Genomic DNA, 24595 nt, shown 5'->3' with positions numbered 1-24595 from the left:
CTGTTAAATTGCAGTGTAGAGACTCAGGCTCAGGTTGTCCTCTGGGACCTGTGAGGGGAGAGAGTCCCAGAGCCTGGTTTCTGCCCAAATGTCTACATTGTATTTAAACAGCCTTGGGAGCCTGAGTCAGCTGACATGGACCAAACTATGGCTGTTTAAATACAATGTAGACATAGCCTGACAGATTTGGTGAATTATGGCAAAGCACCTCAATTTTCCCAGTGGGGACAGTACTTAAACACCAAGTGAATTGCTCTGAGATCCTTGCATGACAGTGCTACGGGCAGAGAAAAAATCATTATCTGCAACCAGGTTCTGCAGCAGCAGACACTCTGGTCCCTGATCCCAGCAGCTATACTAAGCATCGGCTTTGCTGCAGCAGTTGGCACCTACAGTCAATGTTTTGTAACAATATAAGCTTTGCAATGGGATAGGTACTCCTGCGACTTTCTTTGGCAGCGCTGTATGTTCCTGGTTTGGATAGAGACACAAACACATTCACAAATAATCTCGTTTACAGGCTTTTTTAAGATGACCTGGCTCACTTGATTGGCACACAGGCAGCATTTGTAACAAATGTTTGAGTGGAGTGGCTGATATCAACATCGCAGAAACCTCAAAAGTGTTGTTTGCACCCGTGTGAAACTGCAGAGCTGAAGGAAATCCAGCAAGACAGGGTACCTTGGGGCTGTGTGATGTGCCTGTTTGCCAACTTTCTGATGCCTTTATCTCTTCTGAAAAGTGTCATGTTTGCCAAGGGGAAAACAAACAGCACCTTCTCCCTGGAGTGATTTGTGGCCCTGCATAAATAAATGTGGTTTGGGGCTTTTTTAGGGGTAGTTTTCAGGGAGGGAACTAGGAAGGCTAGAAATGTACTTTTTTTTAAACGAAATGTGAGATTCTTGTGCAATCACATGGCTAGAGAAGCTGGGCTTTAAGAAAAACAACCAATTTTGCAAGTTTTGCAATAAAATTATAAGAGTTGGCAACTCTCAGTTATCCCAGTTCTAGTGCCCACATTTTAAAAAGGAAGTTGGAAAATTGGAAAAGGTCCAGAAAAGAGACACAAAAATGATTTGAGGGCTATAGAAAATTCCTGACAGTGAGAGACTGAAAGAGCTGAATGTGTTTAGTTTATCAAAAAGAGATTGAGAAGTGGCTTGATTACAGTGTTTTAGAGGGAGAAAATACCAGGGGCTCCTTAGCCTAGTGGAGAAAGGCAGAACAAGAAAAAATGGCTGGAAGCTGATGCCAAACAAATTCAAGTTAGGCACAAATTTTTCCCAGTGTGGGTGATTAACCATTGGAACAAACTCCCAGGGGCAGTTGGGGATTCTCCCTCTCTTGGGTCTGCAAATCCAGACTGGATGCCTTCCTGGAAGATGCCAAAGCCTAAAACAAATTGTGCTTTCGTCAAAAACATTACTGGGCTCAATGCAGGGGTGAGTGAAATTGAATGGCCTGTGATGTACAGGAGGTCAGACTTAAACTCTGTGAATCTATGAAAATTCCAGTGTAGATGATACATGTTACGTTTTCCTTCTCTTTGAGTTCTTATACACTATCCATTTTGTGCACCTCTGCTTTCCTGTAATAACCTAAAGTGTTGTTGGCTAAGAACATTCTGCTTAAAATATATGGAGTCAGATCCTCAGCTATTGTAGATCAGCCACCATTGGCCTGATTTATAATTTACATCAACTAAAAGAAAAGGAGTACTTGTGGCACCTTAGAGACTAACCAATTTATTTGAGCATGAGCTTTCGTGAAGTGAGCTGTAGCTCACGAAAGCTCATGCTCAAATAAATTGGTTAGTCTCTAAGGTGCCACAAGTACTCCTTTTCTTTTTGTGAATACAGACTAACACGGCTGTTACTCTGAAACCTTACATCAACTAAGGATCTGGTCCAGAGAGTTTTAATCTCACAAGAGTCCCTTTTAGGCCTAGTTCTCCACACAAAGCTGTACCACTTTAACTAAATGGGTGCAACACCACCACACCTTTAGTTAAATCAGTGCATCTTCTTTATGTAGATTAAACCCTTTAATTCTAATGAAGATGGAGATACAATAAGAGTTTTTAATATAAATAAATACCCAGGCTATTTCCAGCAGGGGTTGGCAAAGGCTCAACTGAAATACAATCTTGTGAGCAGCTTGTCCAGTGAAAGTTGGCTGAGAAGTTACAGAGATGTCACGCTGCAGGCATACTGATTTATATTTTTTATTTAGATGGATGACTAATTTGCTTAGCTCTGTGCACTGGATCCCTAAAGAATCCATGCACTTTGGGTCTGCTCCAAAGCCCATTGAAGTTAATGGAAAGACGCAGCAGGCGTGTTGGGTCAGGCACTTTATGCATAAACTGCACACAATGCTCTCTGAGAATCAGTGCCCTTTATGCTGAGGCAATCTGTTCACTGAGAGAGCATGCAGTTTGCACTGTTGAAAAACTCTTGTGATTTGATCATGAGTCTTGTGATTTTGGTGTTTTCCCTAAAGCCACAGCTACTGGAATCAAGAGAATGGATGAGAATCTCAGCTTCAATTAAAAAAAAAAAAAGGTAAATTTCTAGCCCTAATGGCTGCAGAGAGAAGTTGAAAAACATGTAATGAGAGTATCCTAAAGATTCAGAACCCAGAAGGCAAATTAAAAGAAATGACAATTAATTTTAAAAATAATCTCATAATTTTCAAGACAATCTCATGATTTGAGGGTCCTGGCTCATAATTTCTGAACATCTAAGTGATTTAGGAGCAGAAGTTCTACTGAATGGCAATGGGACTGTTTCTCAATTACTTAGGGGCTTTTGAAAATTCCATCTTTTATGTACAATCCGTGCATTTTATACACAGGAAATCCATAATTTTATGCAGTTTAGGCACAAGGAAAATCTTTTCCCTTAATTCCCAGGGAATTTTATGCATTTTATGCATAAATCATGCATTTTATGTACAGAGAATCCATGTATTTTGGGTAGAATTTTCAAAAGCATCTAAATCACTTAGCATCAAAGTCCTATTGAACGTCAAAAGGATATGTGCTCCTAAGTCACTTAGGTGCCTTTGAAAATTTTATCTTTTATCTGGGGATATTATGCACACACAGTGTCCATGCATTTTATGCACAGAAGATCTATGGATATTATGCACAGATAAGCCATGCATTTTAGGCATAAGGAAAACTCTGCTTAAATCACAAAGAACCTATACATTTAATGTACCAAGCATCCTGCATTTTATGCACAATCAGTCCTCTTTTGCCCCGGGGATCTGGTAATTTTTTGCATGCAGAGGACACCTCCCTCTGAAAGTTTAGGAAAGAGGATTGCAAGTTTCATATATAAAAAAAAGTCTGCCCTTGTTTGTAGCCCCTCCTGAAAAGGATGCCTAAGGCCTCCCCTAAAATGTTACATCAGTCTAACTGCAAGCCGTGGAGCGCAGCGAAAGAGCAGGGTGGGACTGACTGGCTTGTGCACTTGGCCTGGGGAGGAGTTTGCATGCTATTTCTCTGGCTAGCTACATTGTAGCTTTAGCATTGGCTCTCTCGGGAGCAGGGAGGAGGGAGCAGCCCTAGCTGAACACATTGCCGGCAGCGCGCAGTGTATTGGCTTAAGAAGCAGCAGGGTGGGGAACAAGGGAAGGAAGAACCCGCTGCTGCTCACTACAACTCGGAGCAGGAGTCTCACTACCACCGCCACCAGCGTCCGGCAGTGAGGGTGAGTACTGGGGAGGTGGAGTGAGTGGCTGTCGGTTTTTTGTTTTTTTTGGTAGCTCTCCTAAAACTTTGAAGGATGTGTGCGTGAGGGTACTTGGCAGTGGCAGCTCATACACTGCAGCAATGTCACTTGCCACGGAGCCCGAGACTGGAGTTTTGGGATAGCCCAAGAAGCTTTGCTGGGAATCAGGACTCTTGGCTTCTGTTACCAGCTCTGAGAGGAAGGCGGGGGTCAGGACACTTGGGCTCTGGTCTCACTTATGGCAGGGAAGTGTGGTCGAGTGGTTAGAGAAGAGTGGAGCTGGGAGTCAGGACTCCTGAGTTCTTTTCCCAGCTGTGGGAGGAGAGCAGGGGAGGCTGGGAGTCAGGACTCTTGGGTTTTATTCATGGCTCTGCAATGACTCCCTGTGTTATTGGGGGGGGGGGGTGGTGATAGTGGAATATTTTCTTTGCCTTGGTTTCTTCCCTGTTTGTAAAATGGGGATAATTTCTGCTGCCAGGATGTGTGCATGAGGCCAAGAATGTTTGAGAGTTGCTTTGGGGTCCTAGAAAGAGGGCAGAGTCCTAGCTTTCTCAACCAGGAGGGCAGTGTTTTCCTGCAGTGCAAGTTGGTAGCTGCTACCACTTTTCTTCCTTGTCGAGGGCAGTGGGCCTGGCACTGAAATGGGATCCCTCTCCTTCTGTCTTATTCCATCTGTTAACAACCAGGGGTGACTTTCCATGGTATTTGTTTTTAAGGGAGTGCAAGCTGTAATCAGTAAAGCTTGTTAAATTGGCTCTTACTGCTTGCAACAAGAGGGGTGGGGGAAGAAATTAATTCTATCACATTTTAAATCAAGTTGTGGTACTTAGTAACTGCCTTTTAAATTTAGAGCTGGACTTCAGGGTATCATTTACCCATCGTCTTCTATATAAAGCTCTGGTTGTCTCCCATGGGGATTTTTTTTTTTACACCTATGTTACATGTCTCCGTCTAGCACTATCTACATACAGCAACCTGTCTAATGTAATTTTAGAAACCAGCTGTGAAGTTTATAACTATCTTTAGATTAACTCCGGCAAATCGAGATGCTTGAAATAGATGTCATGTTCCGGATGGTGGGATAAAGGACTGATTCTTACTTTTAGACCTTTTGACACTGGCAGAGCAGTGTAAAGGGCCTTGGGGTAAATGAGAAGCAGGCCTTATGGTGGATCTTTATAAGTGACACAGTGTGGGGATAGCTGGAGAACCATGCAGATGTTCCACTTAGTTCCCTCTGTGTAAATCTGAAGTAATTCCACGGGGCTTATGTTACTGAGAGTGGAATCCACCCCAATACAAGAATATTGAAATGACCATTCAGTCCAGGATCCTGCCTCCAACATTGCCCAGTACCAGCTGCTTCACAGGAAGATGCTAGAAACCTGTAGAAGGAAATTATGGGATTATTTGACCCAAGGGGAAACTTTCTTCTCACCCTAATGGTTAGAGGTTGGTTATATCTGATTAATGATTGTCACTAGTAGGTGCCCAGTAAGACAGGGCGTTGCTAGTTTTAGGAGGACCCCTCTTCTAGAGTAATAGAATTGTAGGACTAGAAGGGACCTCAAGAGGTGATCTAGTCCAGTCCCCTGCACTCATGGCAGGACTAAGTATCTAGACCATCCCTGACAGATGTTTGTCTAACCTACTCTTAAAAATCTCCAATGATAGAGATTCCACAACCTTCCTCGGCAATTTACTCCAGTGTTTAATTACCTCAACAGGAAGTTTTTCCTAATGTCCAACCTGCAATTTAAGCCCACTGTCTCTTGTCCTTCTTGAAGTATTTATTTGTTATATTATTATTTTATTATTCTTTGTATTTCATTAGCAACTTGAGATCTTGAGAAACTTGAGAAAGAGGTTGGGGCCCTATTGTGCCTGTCACTGTACTGACAGATTTTGAGAAATAGCCCCTGCCCCAGAGAGCATACCATGTAAATAGACAGGACAGATAAAAGGTGGAAGTGGAAACAGCCAAGTGGCAAAGAGAGGGGAAGAGCCTAGAACCCATCTCTCCTGATACTCAGCCCCGCATCCTAGCCACTAGACAGCATTGCTTTGTTCAGTGTATCTTACAGTTAGACACGTTTTATGGGTTTCCCTCACCCAGTCTGAAGTTTGGGCCTAACTTTGCCCTCTTCATAGTTTCCCCCACATCCTTGGATGATTCTCCCCTCTCTAAGGAAGATGACCATTACAGTTGCCTTCATCCTCCAACTGGCCAAGGCAAAAAAGTAGGTTCTAATGCCATTGGCATTCTGTAACTTGGCCAGCAGGAGGTGCTTGCAATGGGAATAGCTGCCACTCCCCAGAGTCCTGAGCTTGCATTGCCAGACTGCAAGATAGCTGAGGCTGGCATGCTATGTTACTGGCTACCAACTCACCTGATGTCTTGGGCGTCCTGGAAAAAATAACGTTTTAGGATTGGCCTTGCTATACCAATCCCTCCCCAACTCCCTGGTGGGCTAATATGATGTCTCATGGCATCTTTCTGACTAGTGATCTGCCAGGAGAAGGGTAGTTCTGAGTACTTCATCTCCTTTGTGGAACTTGCACATACATTTCGCTGTTCAACTCCTTTGTGGGCTAGACTAGCTTGGAGTCAACAGCAGGGCAAGCCAGTGAAGGGCGGAGACACAGAACAAGGGAAGAGGGATTCCAGGGTAGAGGGTGTTTTGCCACAGAGCTTTGCTTTATGTTTTACATTGACAGGAGAATCATTTTGGTAGGGTGGGCTCAAAGGATTGGTTTTAGGTTTGGTGGAGGGGGTGGGGGAGAGGGAAGGGGAGGTTTACTGGATTATTGGAGGATGGGGTTGTGGGCTGTATCCACTCTACAGATAAATCTATCTTGGGTATTTTTAAAACATTCCTCTTTAGGGCAAACATTTTCCCTGGAGCATTAAGCAAATCGTTTTTTGTGGGTGGGGTGAGGGAAATGACCCTCCATGTAACTCAGAGACCTTTGTGGGGCTGGAAAGGTGAAACTTATTTTAAGATGATCCCTGACAGATACAGCCATCTAGTGGATGTATGGGAGAACCAGGTGGATTCTCTGCTAAGAAATGTCCCTTAGCATGCTTCCAAACTCTCTGTGCTTACATGTTTAAGAAAACCAGCCAGCACAAGACTTCCTGTTCCTTCAGGAGGAAAAAAGGAATGTTTTAATCTAAGGCCTTGTTTACATTGAGATGTTAGGCATTGATGCAAGTCCCTGGTGTAGATGTGTTTTACATGATTGTAACATGATTTCCACCAGTGCAGTTTACCCTGAGGATAAGCTGCACTGGTGTAAATAGTGTCTACACAAGGAGTCATTCTCCTTGTTGCCTTTCACCTTGTGTGGTCATTTATAGTGGTGCAAATCATTTACTGCTCTGACTTAGTAACATTTTACATACACCTTTGCTGCCTTCACTTTGACTGATGTAAATGACTCCCCAAGCTGCAGGTCAGTGGAGTTTGACTGGCCCTAGGAGTTTGGACTGGTGCTAAGATCCCAGATTCTGATCTTGGTTATGCTAGTGCAAATCAGGAGCAGCTCCAGTGAATTAATTGGTGTAACACTGCAGCTTTTCACCAGTGTATGTAAGTTCAGTATGTAGACAAGGCCTTAGCCTCAGAAGTTGAAGGATGTGTGTGTGTATGTGTGTGTGTGAGAGAGAAACAGGGGGAGGGGCGCTGATTCTCCCTTGTATGCACATCATGGAGTAACGTAACACCTGTGCAGAGTGGGTGCAAAACTCTACTGCTAGCTGCCATGGTTCACCACTGTGTTACTCCTGTTCTATATCAGTGTAATTTAACTGAAAATGGAGTCATACGGGCATAAATCTGGGGTAATGCTGTGGCTAATAAGCCTTAGTGTGAATGAGTGGAAATCTCTGATTTGGGTAGTGACTTGTATCCACTCTGCACAAGTATAAATGACTATATAAACCACCAGGTGGGGAGAGGGCTGGAGGTAAAAGAGAGTCAGGCCTTGTGGCTTGAGCACTGGACTGGGAGTTAGGAGAACTGGGTTCTATTCCTGGCTTTGCCCTGGCCTGCTGGGTGACCTTGAGGAAGTCTCGTCCCCTCTCTGTGCCTCAGTTTCCCCATCTGTAAGATGAGGATAATGATCCTGATCTCCTTTGTAAAGTTCTCTGAGATCTACAGGTGATAAGAGCTAGGGATTATCGTTCTTTTATTATTTAAGGTTTTGCAAAATCAAGCTACATGAATAACCAAAAATGTTCCCATGATTTTTTTGGGAGGTTTAATTCCCATGCTAATAAATAAGCATTCCCTCGCAGTGTTTACAATGCCAACACTGGAGCACATATCAAGGAATCAATCTCTCGCTATTACTCTGATCCCCCTACTGCTGAAGTCCCTGATCCTGCAGTAGGATGGGATGAAGAATATTGCGGACAATACTGTAAGCTCTTTGGGGCAGGACTGTCTCATTGTTCTGTTTGATCAGCACTTAGCACAATGGGGTCCTGCTGCATGACTAGGGCTCCAAGGTACTGCTGCAATACAAATAATAATCCCTAGCACATACACAGTGCTTTTCAACAGTAGATTTCAAAGTGCTTTACAAAAGAGGGCAAAAAGAAAAGGAGTACTTGTGGCACCTTAGAGACTAACATTTATTTGAGCATAAGCTTTTGTGAGCTACAGCTCACTTCATCAGATGCATTCACATCCACTGAATGCATCCGATGAAGTGAGCTGTAGCTCATGAAAGCTTATGCTCAAATAAATTGGTTAGTCTCTAAGGTGCCACAAGTACTCCTTTTCTTTTTGCGAATATAGACTAACATGGCTGCTACTCTGAAAAGAGGGCAGAATCATTATCACCATTTTACAGATGGGGGAACTAAGGCACAGAGAGGGGAAGTGACATGCTCAATGTCACCCAGCAAAGCAGTGGCGGAACCAGGAGTTGAATCCAGGACTCCTAGGTCCTAATCCAATGCTTTATCCACTAGACCACATTGCCTCTCCCTTACTAAATGTTAATGAATTTTAGCCTGGCACAACTCCTGGGAGGTAGGTAGAGGGAGTGCCTTATCCAAGGCCATCTGCTGAGTTGGTGGCATAGCGGGGAGTAGAATCCAGCTGTCCTGAGTCCCAGCTCACACGGCAGTATTACACATTGACTTCAGTGGTGTTAACTCTTGATTTATCCTGATGTGAGATCACAACTGGGCCCCCAGTACTTTTGCTTCAGGAGCATCCTTCCTATCCTGTAGGCCATAAAAGTCTTGTATTAAGACCCCTGCCTCTTTTTTATTTCTGTGTCCAGTAGAACCAAGTATCTGGATAGCTGGAATTGCACCAGAACCGGGTTCCCACCCAATTCCAGATGGTCCATCTCACCCTCTTACTGACGGTGAGGCACATTTTCCAGGTTGTACTTTCTCTTTATTTTTTCCATCTCTCTCCTGGCATATACACCTGAATCTCATTTCATAGGTTTGGGGAGGGAACTCCTGGAGTGTGATCAAGAAGATGTGGGTTCTATTCCCAGCTCTGTGCTGACTTGCTTTGGCACGTTCCCCTCGCTATGCCTCAGTTTCCCCTCCTACTCTTTGTTTATCTTGCCTGTTTAGATTATAAACTCTTTGGAATAGGGACTGTCTCTTACTATGGACAGGTTTACGCTAGAAACTTTTGCCAGTACAGTAATGTCAGTTAGGGGTGTGATTTCCCCTCTCCCCAGCTTATTTCATTAATTGGTGTAAACTATACCAGCAAAAGCACGCTTGCCAGTATAAGCTGCATCTACATTAGGAAGGTTTGCTGGCATAACTGTATTTGTATCGCTATCCTGGCAAACCTTTTCAAATGTAGACTAGGCCTTCATATCTGTGCAGTGCCTAGTACAATTATTGTCTATTATTTGTATTACCAGAGTGACCAGGAATCCCTGTCATGGACCAGGACCCACATTGTGTTAGGTGCTGTACAAACACAGAACAGAAAGTTGGTCTCTACCCCAAGGTGCTTAGATCTAATACAAGAGACAACAGATGGATACAGGCAGATGGGGGAATACAAGAAAATGACACAATGTTGGTGAGCATGATAGACAGGCAGTGATCTCAGCATAATAATGGCCTGACTGTTGTCAAGTTGTTTGTAGGTCTCACATCAAAGAAGAGATTTGAGGAGCGGTTTGAAGTTGACAGTGAGGTGGCTTTGTGGATGTTTATGGGGAGCTCCTCCCAAACATGAGAGGCAACATGGGAGAAAGTACAAAGGGGCTTGTTTGAAAATGTAACAAGTGGGTAATGCAGGCTTGCACCATGGGCCAATCAGAGGTGAGCATTGACAGCTCAACAGCAGATGGGACATGATAAATAGGGTGGGTTAGGGATTGACTGGGAAGGGCCATGAAAGTGAATAGAAGCAGTTTATGCTTTATGCAGTGGAGGTATTCAAAGGGAGGGGTGAACTGTTAAAGTGACAGGCTAGGAAAATGCAGTCATGGGGCCCTAATTCCAGTTGGGGTCTCTTGGCAGTATAGTCATAAAAATAGTTAATAACCATCTGTGATGTAACCTTTGTTTGGTTTGTCTAGACTAGTAGGGACTGATTCTCATTTACACTAAGATTCCTTTACACCACTCTGATAAAGTAAAGGGGTCCTAAAGTGAATGCAAGGGATTCTTTTACACTGCCAGAGCCTTATTAGTGTAAATGAGAATTGGCTTGATCTTGCATCATTACATCATTGGGAGCTTTACCAACTATTTCAATGGACACAGCATCACAATACTAACCACTGCCCCTTGAATAGCCAAAGTGCCATGTGCGTCAGCTCTCTCAGGGGAGGGCTTCAGTCACAGGATGCCTTTGTTTTGGAGGCTGGGGGGGGGGAGGGTGTAGGCATTGAGGCCACTGAATCTCTGATGGGAGGGTTTCTTTTAGCCTGTCAGAGCAGGTGCTGTAAGGAGCCGTTAAACTGAACCTCTTAGGCTGCCCCAGGAAGGAAAGACACAAAAGGGAAATGGTTTGCCAGTAACAGGCACAAACAGGGCTAGGCTGCTATTTTTATAAAGAAAAGGGTGTGGTGCACATTACAGAAAGGAATATGATGTCATTCCCTGTGTGGGTTGGGGGGGGGTTCCAGAGATGCTCTCTGTTTTGTTACAATAGCCATTTAAAGACAAGAGTTCTAATCTGATCATGTTAATGTTTCAGGCTGGAATCTTTAAAGGAGTTCAAGGAAGTTAGGTTCCTTAGGCTCCTTTAAAAATCCCAGCCTAAATGATTGCCCGTGTGCAGCCATGTTGTGCTGGAGGTTTCCTTTCTGATATTATCCAGTAATAAAACACTGCAGTTTTATATATAACTTTCCCTCTCCTTACTAAAACAGACTAGGACTGGTGACCCTAGAATAATAATAATTAATTAATATCTCGCTCTTACAGAGCTCTTCATCCAGATGTCTCAAAGTGCATTAGTATCATTCTCATTTTACAGATAGGGAAACCGAGGCTCGGGAGGTCACTTGCCCAAGGTTACCCAGCAGGCCAGTGGCAGAGCCAGGAATTGAACTCAGGTTCCATCAGCCCCAGTCTTCCTATAACATAACTATTAACTGTACAGTCCTACCAGTGACAACCGTAGTAGCAGCAGGAGGTGATAATATGTTGCATGTTCTATTCCTTCTCCCGGGAGTCCAATCTCAGTGAGAAATCAGCATTTTTGCATAGCAAGTCGAGTTCTGCAAAGCTTGTTTGTTTCTGTTGTTGCTGTTCCTTTCTCACCTAGTGTTGCTCGACTGGGCAGCATGCAGCTACATGGACTGTATTGTGCAGAGCATGGGGCAGAAAATGGAAATTAGATTATTGAGTGACAGCAGGTTCATTTGTTGGGGGCTTATTCTGGTCATTTGACTGAGTGGGGATTTTTTGTTTTTTTTTAGGAATGAGATTTTCAAAAGCCGCTCCCCTCCAATCCACCCCCACCTCTGCCAGCTAGAGCTTGGAAGGATCTTCGTATGTAAATCATTCCAGAGATCAGTCTTATCTAATACTAAAAATTAGCACTCACTAGGCCTGACTGATTTCACTTGTGGTGCTGTAAATCAGGAATAACACCACTGAAGTCAATGAAGTTGCTTTGGTGTAAAACTTATGTGAGATCAGAATCAGGCCCCATATGTAACTCCAGTGAAAAGCAGGCCAATAATGGGTCTTATTTTACAGAAGGGGAAACTGAGGCACACAAAAACAATTTGCTCCTCAGAAGGCGTTCTTCTCACAGCTTCAGGCTCTCAGGGCTGTGCTTGGACAGTGCCTCTGCTATTATTTCAGAATAAGAGCTAAGCCTAATGGGTGGACGAGAGCTGCAGCCCCCATAAATTGACATAGCTCCATTAAAGTTAATGCAGCTATATGGATTGAGGATCTGCCCCTGTGCTTTTAAGGTATGTAAGTGAAGTCTTGGGGGAAAAACTGCGTGCAAATCCCAACTCCTGGTACAGCCATGCACATTGCTCCAATAGTACTGTTGGTCCTTTTTGACCCAAACAGCTAGTCCACGTTTTAGGGCCCTGGGGATGTTCCAGTTGGCAGTAGAAATTGATGGAGTCTGGTATTTTCTTTGATACAGTTTTGTTTATTTACAAAGAATGGACAAAGTCCTGAGTCTGTGACTCCAGAAGGAATCAAATAGCAGGAAACAGCTCACAGCACCAAGAGCAAGCTTTTCAGCCTGCTCCCCTGACCCCAAAACTTCTCCCCAGGTTTCTTCCAGGGACAACCACACACGCTTTCAGCTGCTCCTTTAGACTCTCTCTGTGGGTATGTCTACACTTCAAGCGCTACAGTAGCACAACTGCAGTGCTCCAGCTACACTGCTGTGGTGATGTAATGTAGACAGACACTTGGTAGAGCAATGGAAGGGGTTTTTCCATGGCTGCAGTAGCAGTAAATCCACCCCCTGGAGAAGCAGTAGCAAGGTTGACAGGTTTCAGAGTATCAGCCGTGTTAGTCTGTATTCGCAAAAAGAAAAGGAGTACTTATGGCACCTTAGAGACTAACCAATTTATTTGAGCATAAGCTTTCGTGAGCTACAGCTCACTTCATCGGATGCATTCAGTGGAAAATTTATATACATAGAGAACATGAAATAATGGGTGTTACCATACACACTAACCAGAGTGATCACTTAAGGTGAGCTATTACCGGGGACGGACCTTTTGTAGTGATAATCAAGGTGGGCCATTTCCAGCAGTTGACAAGAACGTGTGAGGAATGGGGCGGGGGGGGGGGGGGAAATAAACATGGGGAAATAGTTTTACTTTGTGTAATGACTCATCCACTCCCAGTCTCTATTCAAGCCTAAGTTAATTGTATCCAGTTTGCAAATTAATTCCAATTCAGCAGTCTCTCGTTGGAGTCTGTTTGTGAAGTTTTTTTTGTTGAAGTATTGCCACTTTTAGGTCTGTAATCGAGTGACCAGAGAGACTGAAGTGTTCTCCAACTGGTTTTTGACAGAAGAATTCTTCCGTGGACCTAGCGGTGTCTATGCTGGGGCTTCGATCATCTTAACTATGTTTCTCAGGGGTGTGTGAATTTTTCACAGCCCTGGACAACATAGGTAAGTCGACCTAAGTTTTAGGTGTAGACCAGGCCTCTGTCTTTCCCAGTTTTTGTATTTGGCCTCCCCGACAACCCCCTATACCAAAATAATACTCAGCCAAAAGCCTCTGGGCAGGTTCACAATTCACGCATTTCTTTTGTCTTTGGTGTGGGTTTTACCTCAACCCAAAACAAGGTTCCACCCAGTCCATAACAATACCTGCTCCTAGGTTTGCTCCTTGTCCCAGTGAAGCCTTTAATGGTGGCACTTAAAAACCCATCCCAAATAGAAATACATTTTTTAAAATACATTAAAAATTATACAAGGTTAACTATTTACACATATACCGTATCTTTCTGTTGAGATGGTTTCATATCACCAGCCCAAAACAATTTTATTCCCACCCAAATCCCTGTGGGGCTTTTCTGTCCCTGGACTGCCTTTCAGTGTTCTTCTGAGGTTGTTTCTGTGGAATTCAATGGCTGAGGCAGAGCCTGGCCATTTTGTTCTAATGGGGAATTCACCTCTGTAACAACTTTTCCAGCTTCAATTTCCACAGCTCCATTCTCAGATTCCGGGAGTAGCCAAGCTGAAATTCTGTCTACGATATCTTCTCAGATGGTCCTGATGGATAACTTCTGGGCTTACTCCTGGGATCTAACTGTATCATGAACACCACTTCATTTATTTGTGTTAAGACTGTATATAGTCCCTCCCAAAATTCATCCAGTTTAGGGCTTCTATCCTTCTTCCTTCAATGATTGTGGTGCCAGACCACACGTCTCTTCTTTTAAAAGTTTCTGCATATGCCTTTTTATCATAGAGCCTTTTCATTTTGTCAGAGGCCACAAATTTTCCCTAGGAAAGGTGTGAACTTTTTCAATTTTGGGTTGTAGGGTTTCCACACAGTTCAAATGGTTCAAATTCCTTTGTTCCACTTCAGAAAGCCACTCCATACAAGAGGTTGCTTTAGCTCCTGCCCAAACATGAGGCCTGCGGGGTACACTTTGTACTCTCATTGACTGCTGTTCTATAAGGGCTTGAAATGCTACAGTGGCGCAGCTGCAGCGGGTAGCATTTCAAGTGTAGACATTACTTATGCTGATGGGAGGGTTTCTTGTGTTTGATGTAGGTGGTAGCTAGGTTGATGGAAGAATTTTTCTGTTGACCTACTGCTGTCTATTGTTTTCAAACTTTTTTCTGGTCACCCAGTTGAAGAAAATTGTTGATGCCCACGACCCAACGGAGCTGGGGATGAGGGGTTAGAGGTGTGGGAGGGGCTCAGGGCTGGGGCAGAGGGTTGGGGTACAGGGGTGAGGGCTGAGGGGTGGGGCTGGAAATGAGGGGTTCAGGGAGTGGAGGGGACTCTGGGATGGGGCAGGGGATTGGGGTGCAGGAGGGGGTCAGGGCTCTGGGGTAGAGGTGCAGGCTCTGGGATGAGGCAAGGGCTGAGGAGTTTGGGGTGCAGTAGGAGGCTCTGGGTTTGAGGGGGGGCTCAGGGCTGGGGCAGGGGATTGGGGCGCAGGCTTACCTCTGGCAGCTCCCAGTCAGCAGCGCAATGGCAGGCTTCCCGCCTGTCCTGGCACCACGGCCTGTGCTGCACCCCGGAAGCAGCCAGCAGCCAGTCCAGTTCCTAGGCAGAGGCGTGCAAGTGGCTCTGCGTGGCTCTCATCCACAGGCACTGCCTCCCCAGCTCCTGACCAATGGGAGTGCGGAGCTGGTGCTCGGGGCAGGGGCAGTGCGCAGAGCCCCATGGCCCCTCCGCCAAGGAGCCGGACCTGCTGCTGGCCGCTTCTGGGGCACAGCACGGTGTCAGAACAGGTAGGGACTAGCCCGTCTTAGCCGGGCAGCACCTCCGACAGGACTTTTAACAGCCCGGTCGGCCAAAACCTACTGAAGCTTTCCACCATCTCATCAGAATATAGGTGTGAGTTTGTGAATGTCTAGAATCTCACAAACCTGTTGAAACACTTTGGATTCAGAGTCTCTCCCTTGATCTGTGTGTAATCACTCAAGATTGCAGATCTGATGAAGAATTCATTCATTAGGATCCCTGCTATTGTCACAGCCTGTTAATTTTTTTTACTGGGTAAGCCTTAGACCATTTTGTGAAGTAGTCCATTAGCTAATAACTACCAGCAGGTATTGATTGTCAGCCTCTGTCTCAGGCAATGGTTCCAAGAACATCAATGGCAATGCACTCCATTGGTGTCCCCTCAAGATACTACTGCAAAGGGGTTCTCCCTGTTTTAGGGGGACCATCTTCGCAATACAAAGAGCACATTTCTTGCACCAACTGTCTTGGCTGCTTTTTACCCAGTTGAACTTGTCCCTTAATTTGTCTAAGTTTTTTGCAACACCAAAATGTCCTACAGTTATAAGATCATGACATAACTTTAGGACCTCCTTTTTCAGTATACCAGTACCCATCACCTTCTGGTTTCTCCCATCACCTCTAAAATATTTCTTTTTAAAATTCCAAGCTTTCCCACTGTGACCAGAAAGCTTTTACTGTGAGGAGACACTACATTCCAGGGTGGATACATTTTCCAGTTGATTTTCCAATACGCCCTATCCTGTGTCAGGATAGTCTTGGGAAAGTTTTTAGTTGCTCCGGAGTCCATTTCTGCTACCCCTTTCCTCAGTCTTTTGGTGGATGAACCAGGCGCACTGGCATTTCTGCGAATTAGACTAGAGGAAGGGTCTGGAGGCACTCCCATTCCCTTGAGCAGCTAATTCCTTGCTCTTCTGCTTGGGGCAGTGTTTGCAATTAGCCTCGCAAGAGACCTGTCTGGACAAGGCATCAGCATTACCATGCTTATGGCCAGGCCTCTGTGTGATTGTGAAATTGTAGCACGGCAGTTTCTCCAACCCCTGGCAAGCTGTCCCTCAAGATTCCTGAATCTAAAGAGCCATTGCAGATCTGTCCTGACCATAATATTCCTCACACACAAATAGTGATGAAAAATGTTCTATAGATTTAACCACAGCTAGGAGTTATTTATGGATGGTGCAATAATTTCTCTTAGGAGAACTTAGTATAGTAAAAGTCTAAGCTACCACCCTCTCAAGTCCATGTGTTCTTTTATCAGAACTGCTCCCAATCTGTAAGCACTAGCGTCTGTGTCCAGTATGAAAGGGGTTTTGAATCATGGGTGCGCCCAGACAGGAGTAGTCACAAGAGCCTTTGTCAACTCTGAAAATGCTACATCATACTCTGCTGACCAGTGAAGCGGCTTCCCTTTCTCACCCAACCTGTGCAGGGTTTTTGCAATATTGGCAAATCCACAAATAAACCTTCGGTAACAGGAGCGGAACCCTGTAAAACACTGCACATCTGAGAGTGTCTGGGGAATTGGCCAGCTCTGTACAGCCTCAATTTTCTTTTTGTGAGTGGAAATTTCCCCCTTGCTAATTGTGTGCCCACTGCACACTCACCAACTTTCATGTGGTAAATAAGCACCCCAACTTTCACAATAAGCCAAAATCAAGCTAATCCCATTTCAAAACAAGGTCAAAACAAGCCAATCCCAACACTCTATGTAACTAGATCCCTCTGGCGTGCAGTCGGGGACTGTGGTAGGCCCACTGTGCACCCCTGAATCTCTCCCCCCTTGCCCCTGCTTGCTAGGAGCTGATCAAAAAAAAAAAGAAGCAACAAGCTACAAGCCAAAAACTAGCCAACAAGCAACTCACAAGCCAATAAAGCCAAAAACAAGCCCAGTTTCTGTGTTTTTTTCCGCAGGTTTGGCATGTCTGGCCCACTGCAGATTACCTCTTTTTGGAACAACTCACATTTCTTTGGGTTAAGTTTCAAATTGGCCACCTTCAGCTTATCACAGACCATTTGTAAATATTTTAGTTCCTGCTGAACTATTTAAGCATGCACCAGAATATCATCTAGGTATAACAGACAGGCTGAGAGGACAACCCACATAATACCCTCTCTATTAGCTTCGCATTGCACAAACCGAAAGCCACCACTTTAAATTGCCACAAGCCTGGTCCTGCAGTGAAAACAGTTTCCCCCCTGTCTTTTGGATCCACTTCCACTTGCCATACCCACTTTTTACAGGATCCAGGTTATCATTTAATTTCTAGAGTCCACACAGAATCTGGTGCTGCCAACCTTTTCTTAACCAGAACTATAGGTGAGCCCCAGCGACTGGTTGAAGGCTTGATATGCCTTCCATTCCTGATACCTTTTCTCAATGTCCTGTAGTGCCTCTTCCCTTTTAGCCTCTGGTAACCAGTGAGATGGCTGTTTAATGGGTTGGTTTCCCCCAGTATCAATCTTGTGTTGGACCAGTAGAACCTATATCTTTGTTGGATAAGGAGAACAATTCTTAATTTCTAACCAGAAAGTCTTAAGCCATATCTATGCTACTGGCTAAATTGGCACTGCTGCGATCGATGCAGCGGTGCCAGTTTAGCGGGTCTAGTGAAGACATGCTAAGTCAATGGGAGAGTGCTCTCCCCTCTACATTTGTACTCCACCACTCTGAGAGGTGGAAGCTATGTTGATGGGAGAGCATCACCTGTCGACATAGCGCAGTGTAGACACCGCTGTAAATTGACCTAAGTTATATTGACTTCAGTTACGTAACTGAACTAGCATAACTTATATCGACTTACAGCATTAGTGTAGACCAGCCCTTAGATTGTTCTGCTGTTCCCTGTGTAAGTGTACAGCACTGTGCTGGAACAAGTCCAACTCTGGGAGCTCACTTCCCCCCCTTGTAGTTTTCTTCCATAACAGTGTTTACCATATACCCAGCTCACATTTCACAACTGCAGTGCCTTTTCTCACTATTTGCTGTTTGTCAGAGACATTCAGCAAAGGAAATGGGATCAGTTCTTGTTTCAGAACCACAGAACTTTAGGAGCTAAGATTCCCCTGAGAATACACATCACAGATCCTATACACCAGTGGTTCCCAAACTTGTTCCGCAGCTTGTGCAGGGAAAGCCCCTGGCGGGCCAGGCTGGATTGTTTACCTGCCATGTCTGCAGGTTCGGCCGATCGCGGCTCCCAGTGGCTGCGGTTTGCTGCTCCAGACCAATGGGAGCTGCTGGAAGCGGTGGCCAGTACGTCCCTCAGCCCGTGCCACTTCCAGCAGCTCCCATTGGCCTGGAGCAGCGAACCGTGGCCGCTGGGAGCCGCAATCGGCTGAACCTGCGGATGCAGCAGGTAAACAAATCACCCCGGCCCGCCAGGGGCTTTCCCTGCACAAGTGGCGGAACAAGTTTGGGAACCACTGCTATACACACTCAATAGCCAAACTCCCATTAGATCTGGGCAGCTAAACAAAAACTGGGGCTGATCCTTGTACCCCTAAGCTTTTCCCCTTCAGCTTAATGTCCCCCCATTTCTCAAACTAGGAGAGAGGCTTTCACTAGACACTTGTAACATTCTGTCTTGGCCTTCCTTAAATGTATAACACTCCTTTTTGTGGCTAGTTTTGTCACAGTAACAGCATTTAACTGAATGGTTTTCTTTTCATTTTTTTAATTATTGCCAATTTCCCTTGTACAAACAATATTTATCATTTGTTCCAATCATTTAATGTGGTCATGATCCAGATTAGAATCCCCCTTTCCATCATATATATTACACACAGAATTGTAGTTACAGGGCTCAAGGTCATCAGCATCCATCTTTCTCACTAATAGCTGCTTCCTCTTCAAGGTTCAAGTTCTGTAGCAAATTCCACAGCCTCTCAGAATGACTTTGATCCCCTTTCACTGATACTGATCTGCAAGTCAGGTCCAGCAGAGCATCTACACATTGATCCATTGCCCATCTATCCTGGAAGGCCTTTGTGGTATCTGGATATGCCAGGAACATAAGCTTTGAGGTTCTCTGCCAGTTCAAGTGGGGTTTCTTCTTTCCCTTTTTTTTCTAGATCTTAGCTGTGCCCTGGCTAGCTCAGATTGATGGCTGACTCCAGACTGCATGTCAAGGGCTTGTACCAGGTCTGGATAACTCCATCTCTTTTCTGGGGGTAAGTTCTGCAGCACTATCAGAGCCGGGTCACTCAAGTTGGATGCTAGTAACCCCCCTTTCTGTCCATCTCACAGCACTGATTTGAGCTAGAATGTTGAATTGAGCCAAATAAGCCTCCCAGGGAGTTTCCCCCTCAAAGATAGTAGGTTTTTGCATCACTGGAGCTGGCCCCTCCGGCACTTTGTGGGCTACAAACTGGGTAGATAACTGTTGTAAATGTCTGGTCTTATCAAAGTCCTCTGGCTGGCTCAATTTCTTATCCAGGCAGCTGTCTTCCACTTTGATATGTGATTCTTTGGTTTTCTTTTGGAACTGAATTTTCAGCTCCTAGTCCTTGCTGCTGCTTATCTCTGTTAGCAAGTTTCAAGTTGGCTAAAACTTGCCTGGTCTCCACTATTTAATGGACAAAACCTCTGGTCTACGGCACTCAGGTTGCTGGTCACCTCTTTGACCCGTCTTGTCATTCCAGCCTAGAGCTTTGTAGCTGGACTTCCGAACCTGTCTGAACATAAGGGGTTGTTGCTCCCACACTGATTTGACCCCTGCCTGAAAATCAACCCTCTGCCCTTTCTGAAATCTTCCAGATGCTGTTTTACTTTCTGTTGTGAAGCTTCAAAGTCCTGTTTCAGTTCCTTTTGACCATCTTTGATTTCTGCAAGCATCGCAATCATTTGCTCCATCTTGGTTCAACAGGAATACCAGCACACAATTTTTCTCCTTGAAGACTGGATCCCACTCTTGACCTCAGTGTTGCCCCTTTTTGACCTGAGCAGCTAGCCAAAATTTTAGGACCCTGGGGATGTTCCAGTTGGAAGTAGAAATTGATGGAGTCTAGTATTTTCTTTAATGCAGTTTTGTTTATTTATAAAGAATGGACAAAGTCCTGAGACTCTGAACCCAGAAGAAATCAAATAGCAGGAAACAGCTTCCTTTGCTCACAGCACTAAGAGCATGCTTTTCAGCCTGCTCCCCTGACCAAAAACCTCTCCCCAGGTTTCTTTCAGCTGCTCCTTTAGGCTCTCTCTGACTTCCTCAGTTTTTCTGTTCTGTCTTCCTCCCCCAACCCCCAAAAAGAATAATCGGCCAAAAGCCCTGGGGTGGGTTCATACACTTTTTGCTTTAGGTCGTGTATTAACTCAGTCTATAACAAAGATCCGCCCAGCTCATAACAATGCTAATACTTGAAATGTTACTGTGAGAAGAGCTGTCCCAAAGGGAATCCTGCTTAATTCATTTGGCACAGACTGACATTTAAAAACCATCCTGAATTGCACAAGGCTCTTGAGTTTTTAACAAATTGATATACGCTGGCGACTCGCCCTCTCATTAATGCAGGGTGTGCACATCACATGGCTTCCCCTTTACCTTTGGAACAAAGTTGTTTCTTTCTAAATATGGTTTTGCGGAGATTTTTTGGGGGCTTTAAAATAGAAGGTAAGACAATTTCCCAGAGTCCAAACAGAGCTTTCAGCCGGTTGCCTTGCATTTGTTTTTAAGTGACTGCGAATGGAACACTGCAAATGTGGTTCACTTTGGAATGCTGAGTGACTCTCTTGCAAAATTCATCATGGCTTGGGATTGTCTGGAGGAGGAAGAACTGGCCTGCAGTATCTCAGCTGCTTGGCAGACACTCTTTTTTTTTCTTTCCAGAAGTGCTGAGTATACTGAGCAAAGAGGTCTGCTTGCTCTGAATAGTTGGGTATTTGACTGGAGTGTAAACAGGCCTGTGGTCAATAGTATTTTATGTTTCAGAGTAACAGCCGTGTTAGTCTGTATTCGCAAAAAGAAAAGGAGTACTTGTGGCACCTTAGAGACTAACCAATTTATTTGAACATAAGCTTTCATGAGCTACAGCTCACTTCATCGGTATGTATCCGATGAAGTGAGTTGTAGCTCACGAAAGCTTATGCTCAAATAAATTGGTTAGTCTCTAAGGTGCCACAAGTACTCTTTTTCTTTTTAGTATTTTATGGTTCTTCAGTTGTTTGCATTATGGTAGTGCCTAAAGGCCTCAACTGAGAGCAGAGGCTCATTGTGCAATGTGCTGTGGACATGCAGCAATAGGCATTCCCTTCCTTGAAGAGCTCATAATATCTGTCTTCAAAGAGCTTTACATGCATGAACTATTTAACTTGCCCAACACCCCTGTGACTTAGGGCAGTGTTATGGTTCCTATTTTATAGTTTAGGGAAGTTGAGGCACAGAGAGGTGAAGAGATTCGTCCAAGGTTATGCAGGCGGAGTCAGTAGCAGAGCCAGGAATTCCTGTCTCCCAGTCCTGTAGTTGTATTGTATCTTTCTTTCAAGTGGTATCAGTAACTGGTTAGTTGTCATTCATCCATCTGAAAGATGTATGAGGAGATGGGAAGCTTTTTGAAACTTAGGAACATAAAAATGTCATACTAGATCAGTCCAGTGAATCCATCCAACTCAGTATTCCCACACTTCATGCTTTATAAGACCAGTGGGCCTATGTAGTCCAATATCCTGGCCTCCTTCCAGCAAATTAACAGTCCATTTAGCATGGTACTCCCACCACTTTGCTATGTCAGCTCAGATCAATGACTGACCAGTATCCAGCACCAGATGCATCAAAGGTGTAAATTCCACATAATAGGCAATTCTGCAGGAACATACTTATGGGGGAACGGAATTTTCAAAAGCACCTATGTGGAAGCTCCTAAATCACTTAGGAAAGTCTTACTTCATGTTTCTTTCCAACCCCAGGCACTTAGTGCTTGGTTTAAGACATGACGGTTGGTCTAATTTACAATTATTTATCCTCACTAGCATAACTATGGATTATATTCTTGTTTGCATAAATGTCTGGTTTTTTTGTATCCTCCTCATCTCTGTGACTCATGCTTACACATTGACTTGTGGAACTCAGTGCCAATCATGGAAAAGCAGAATTAATTTCAAAAGCAATGATAATTTTAAAGGTTACTAGTGCTCCTTGAAATACATACTGAACTTCTCCAACATAATTAAAAATGACTGCTCTTGACTAAGATTAAAAACAAACTAACTTTTTTTTTTTATTAATTTGTTTTATAGCGTGTTTGACTGAAAATGTTGTAAAACCTGGATTATGAATGGCAGAGTCAGGGAATGGAAGCTCTGCTGAGTTGACAAGTTTCATCTTCAAGAAAATTTAGAACAGAACAAATTGACTTGTGAAGCTGTGTGTTCCTAATCTCAGCCTCCACTGGGAACATGTCACTTGTCCAACTTCTTAACATGTCTGCATTCAGCCTCATCAAATATGAATCACCCTGGATTTAATACGTTTTGTTGATTCCGACATTAAGAGTTTAAGCTGATTTTTCTAAGGCAACTGATTTACTGCTGGACTCTCAAAAGACATCACAAGTGCCTGGAATGAATTACTTGGGTCACTTTGTTATCTGTGACGTATCCAACAAACTTTAGAAAGAGAAACTGTGAGTGGCTGAAATTAATTCCCTGAACCATTTTGACAGTGAGAACTTTCCCCCTACATGTTACTACTCCATTTCAAAACATCTCTTTATAAAAAATGTCAGAAAACATTTAGATTATTTTTAAACCTGTTTTTTTTAGGATCCAAAAAGATACCCTCATCTGAGGGATTATTTTGATGGACTTCGCCAGGCCAGCTCTGAATAGTAAAGGCTTTAGTAATCGGCAAGATGTCCACTAAGGTCCCAATCTACCTGAAAAGAGGCAGTAGGAAGGGCAAGAAGGAAAAACTCAGAGATATCCTTTCTTCTGATATGATCAGCCCCCCCTTGGGAGACTTCAGACACACTATTCACATAGGGAGTGGTGGGGAGAATGATATGTTTGGGGATATTTCTTTCTTGCAAGGGAAATTCCACCTTCTACCAAGGACTGAAGGTAGCCTAGATTCTGACAGGGGCAGCCACTGTGGAGTGCCATTTGAGTTCTCAAGGACTGCTACTATTTCTGGTCATGAGCAACCATTTTCTGAAGCCCCCTCGCCCCTCTTAAAGAATGCCATCTCGCTGCCTGTCATTGGAGGTCCACAGGCTCTAATGTTGCCCTCTACCCAGGCCCCACCAAAGCCACCAAGGCTACACCTTGATGACAAAGTTCAACCAGCTCTGCAAGGCAAGGAAGCTGTGGCAGAACTGACTTCATCCAAGGATAGCAGGACTTCTGAACCTGTCCCTCATCTCTGCAGCCCCAGTGACCTGTTTGCCATCCCTCAGAATGGGTTTGTTGAAGAGAAAAATAAGGATGAGTCCTTTATGTCCCATGCTGGTTCCCTGCTCTCCCTCCATGTGGATCTGGGACCTTCTATCTTGGAGGATGTCCTTCAGGTCATGGATAAACACCAAGCTGGGAAAGTGATACAAGATTCTGGCAGGCAAGAAATCCTGACATAAAAACTAAAGGGACTTCCGTGGGGAAAGACTTTAAAATGTAGTATTTTGTAGATAAGAATTTTTCCCCCAATGTGGAATGTGGTTAACTGGGCCAGCTTGAATTAGTGAATTTTATCCTGTGTGAAATCCCAATTGTGCATCTCATAGTAATAGGGTATTAAGCTTTTAGGAGCGTGTTGCTTACTTTCTGCATTGCCCAACGTTTTTTTTTTTTTATGTTGCTTGCTGCAGGCCTTTGAATGCTGCTCAGTACTGAAAAATGTATGAAACTAAGATAAATTCAGCAGCAGCAATAAATTGCTGCTTAGCAATAAGACTTCTAACTTTACTGATCTGAATAAATTTTAAGGGATATGACTTTTTTTAAAAGGACTATGTCATTTTAAACTATTTGTAGTGGGTGTGGTGTGAATGATGTTGTGGAATATCAAGAGTTTAATTCAAAAGGATCCTGGTTCAGATTGAGAGACTATTTTACACAGAACTTTGTTAAAGTAGAGCCTGTGAGAGATGCCATATTGCTGAGGTCCTTGTTAAAGGGAAAAAAAAGATGTAGACTGGAATATAACCACATATATTAAGGGGATTTCTCATTAGCATTGTAATCAAGATTCACTGTCCACATTAGTCATGTAACTTGCCCGCAGATGTAGTACAACTCAATCAAGTTGACCCATGCTATTCTAAATCAAACTGTTTTCCTATCTGTATTTACTGTTTGAAAACCTGACCACTTGCTGTTTGCCAGATAACTTGAATTGTCAAATGGACTGTAAGCAATTTTTTTTAACCTCTTAATTGGATTTTTAAAAGAACCTGCCACTTTACTAGTAAAGCAACTAGGAAAAAAAACATTTGGTTTTGATGATGAT

General features: G+C 44.0%; 1 protein-coding gene across 3 annotated transcripts; it reads left to right on the top strand.

The window, feature by feature from the left end:
- Positions 1 to 617: 617 nt before the first annotated feature.
- On the top strand, positions 618 to 24545 carry CDC42EP2 (CDC42 effector protein 2). 3 transcript variants are annotated; one of them, XM_077821611.1, is made up of 3 exons: positions 3645 to 3719; positions 9039 to 9143; positions 22390 to 24545. In XM_077821611.1, exon 3 carries the CDS (start codon positions 23004 to 23006, stop codon positions 23721 to 23723), a length of 720 nt encoding a protein of 239 aa, XP_077677737.1. In that variant the 5' UTR covers positions 3645 to 3719; positions 9039 to 9143; positions 22390 to 23003; the 3' UTR covers positions 23724 to 24545. The 3 variants fall into 3 exon arrangements, with proteins under 3 accessions (XP_077677739.1, XP_077677738.1, XP_077677737.1); XM_077821613.1 differs by lacking the exons at positions 3645 to 3719; positions 9039 to 9143 and adding an exon at positions 618 to 677; XM_077821612.1 differs by lacking the exon at positions 9039 to 9143 and having other exon boundaries at positions 3602 to 3719.
- Positions 24546 to 24595: the final 50 nt, after the last annotated feature.

Source organism: Eretmochelys imbricata, chromosome 7 (assembly GCF_965152235.1).
Source record: "Eretmochelys imbricata isolate rEreImb1 chromosome 7, rEreImb1.hap1, whole genome shotgun sequence".
Classification (NCBI taxonomy): Eukaryota; Metazoa; Chordata; order Testudines; family Cheloniidae; genus Eretmochelys; species Eretmochelys imbricata.
The sequence above is the reverse complement of the archived record's forward strand: the minus strand, read 5'-3'. Positions and strand labels throughout refer to the sequence as shown.

Bases quoted from the DNA above. Each gene is read 5' to 3' on its own strand.
- CDC42EP2 (XM_077821613.1), top strand. From the start codon at position 23,004: ATGTCCACTAAGGTCCCAATCTACCTGAAAAGAGGCAGTAGGAAGGGC.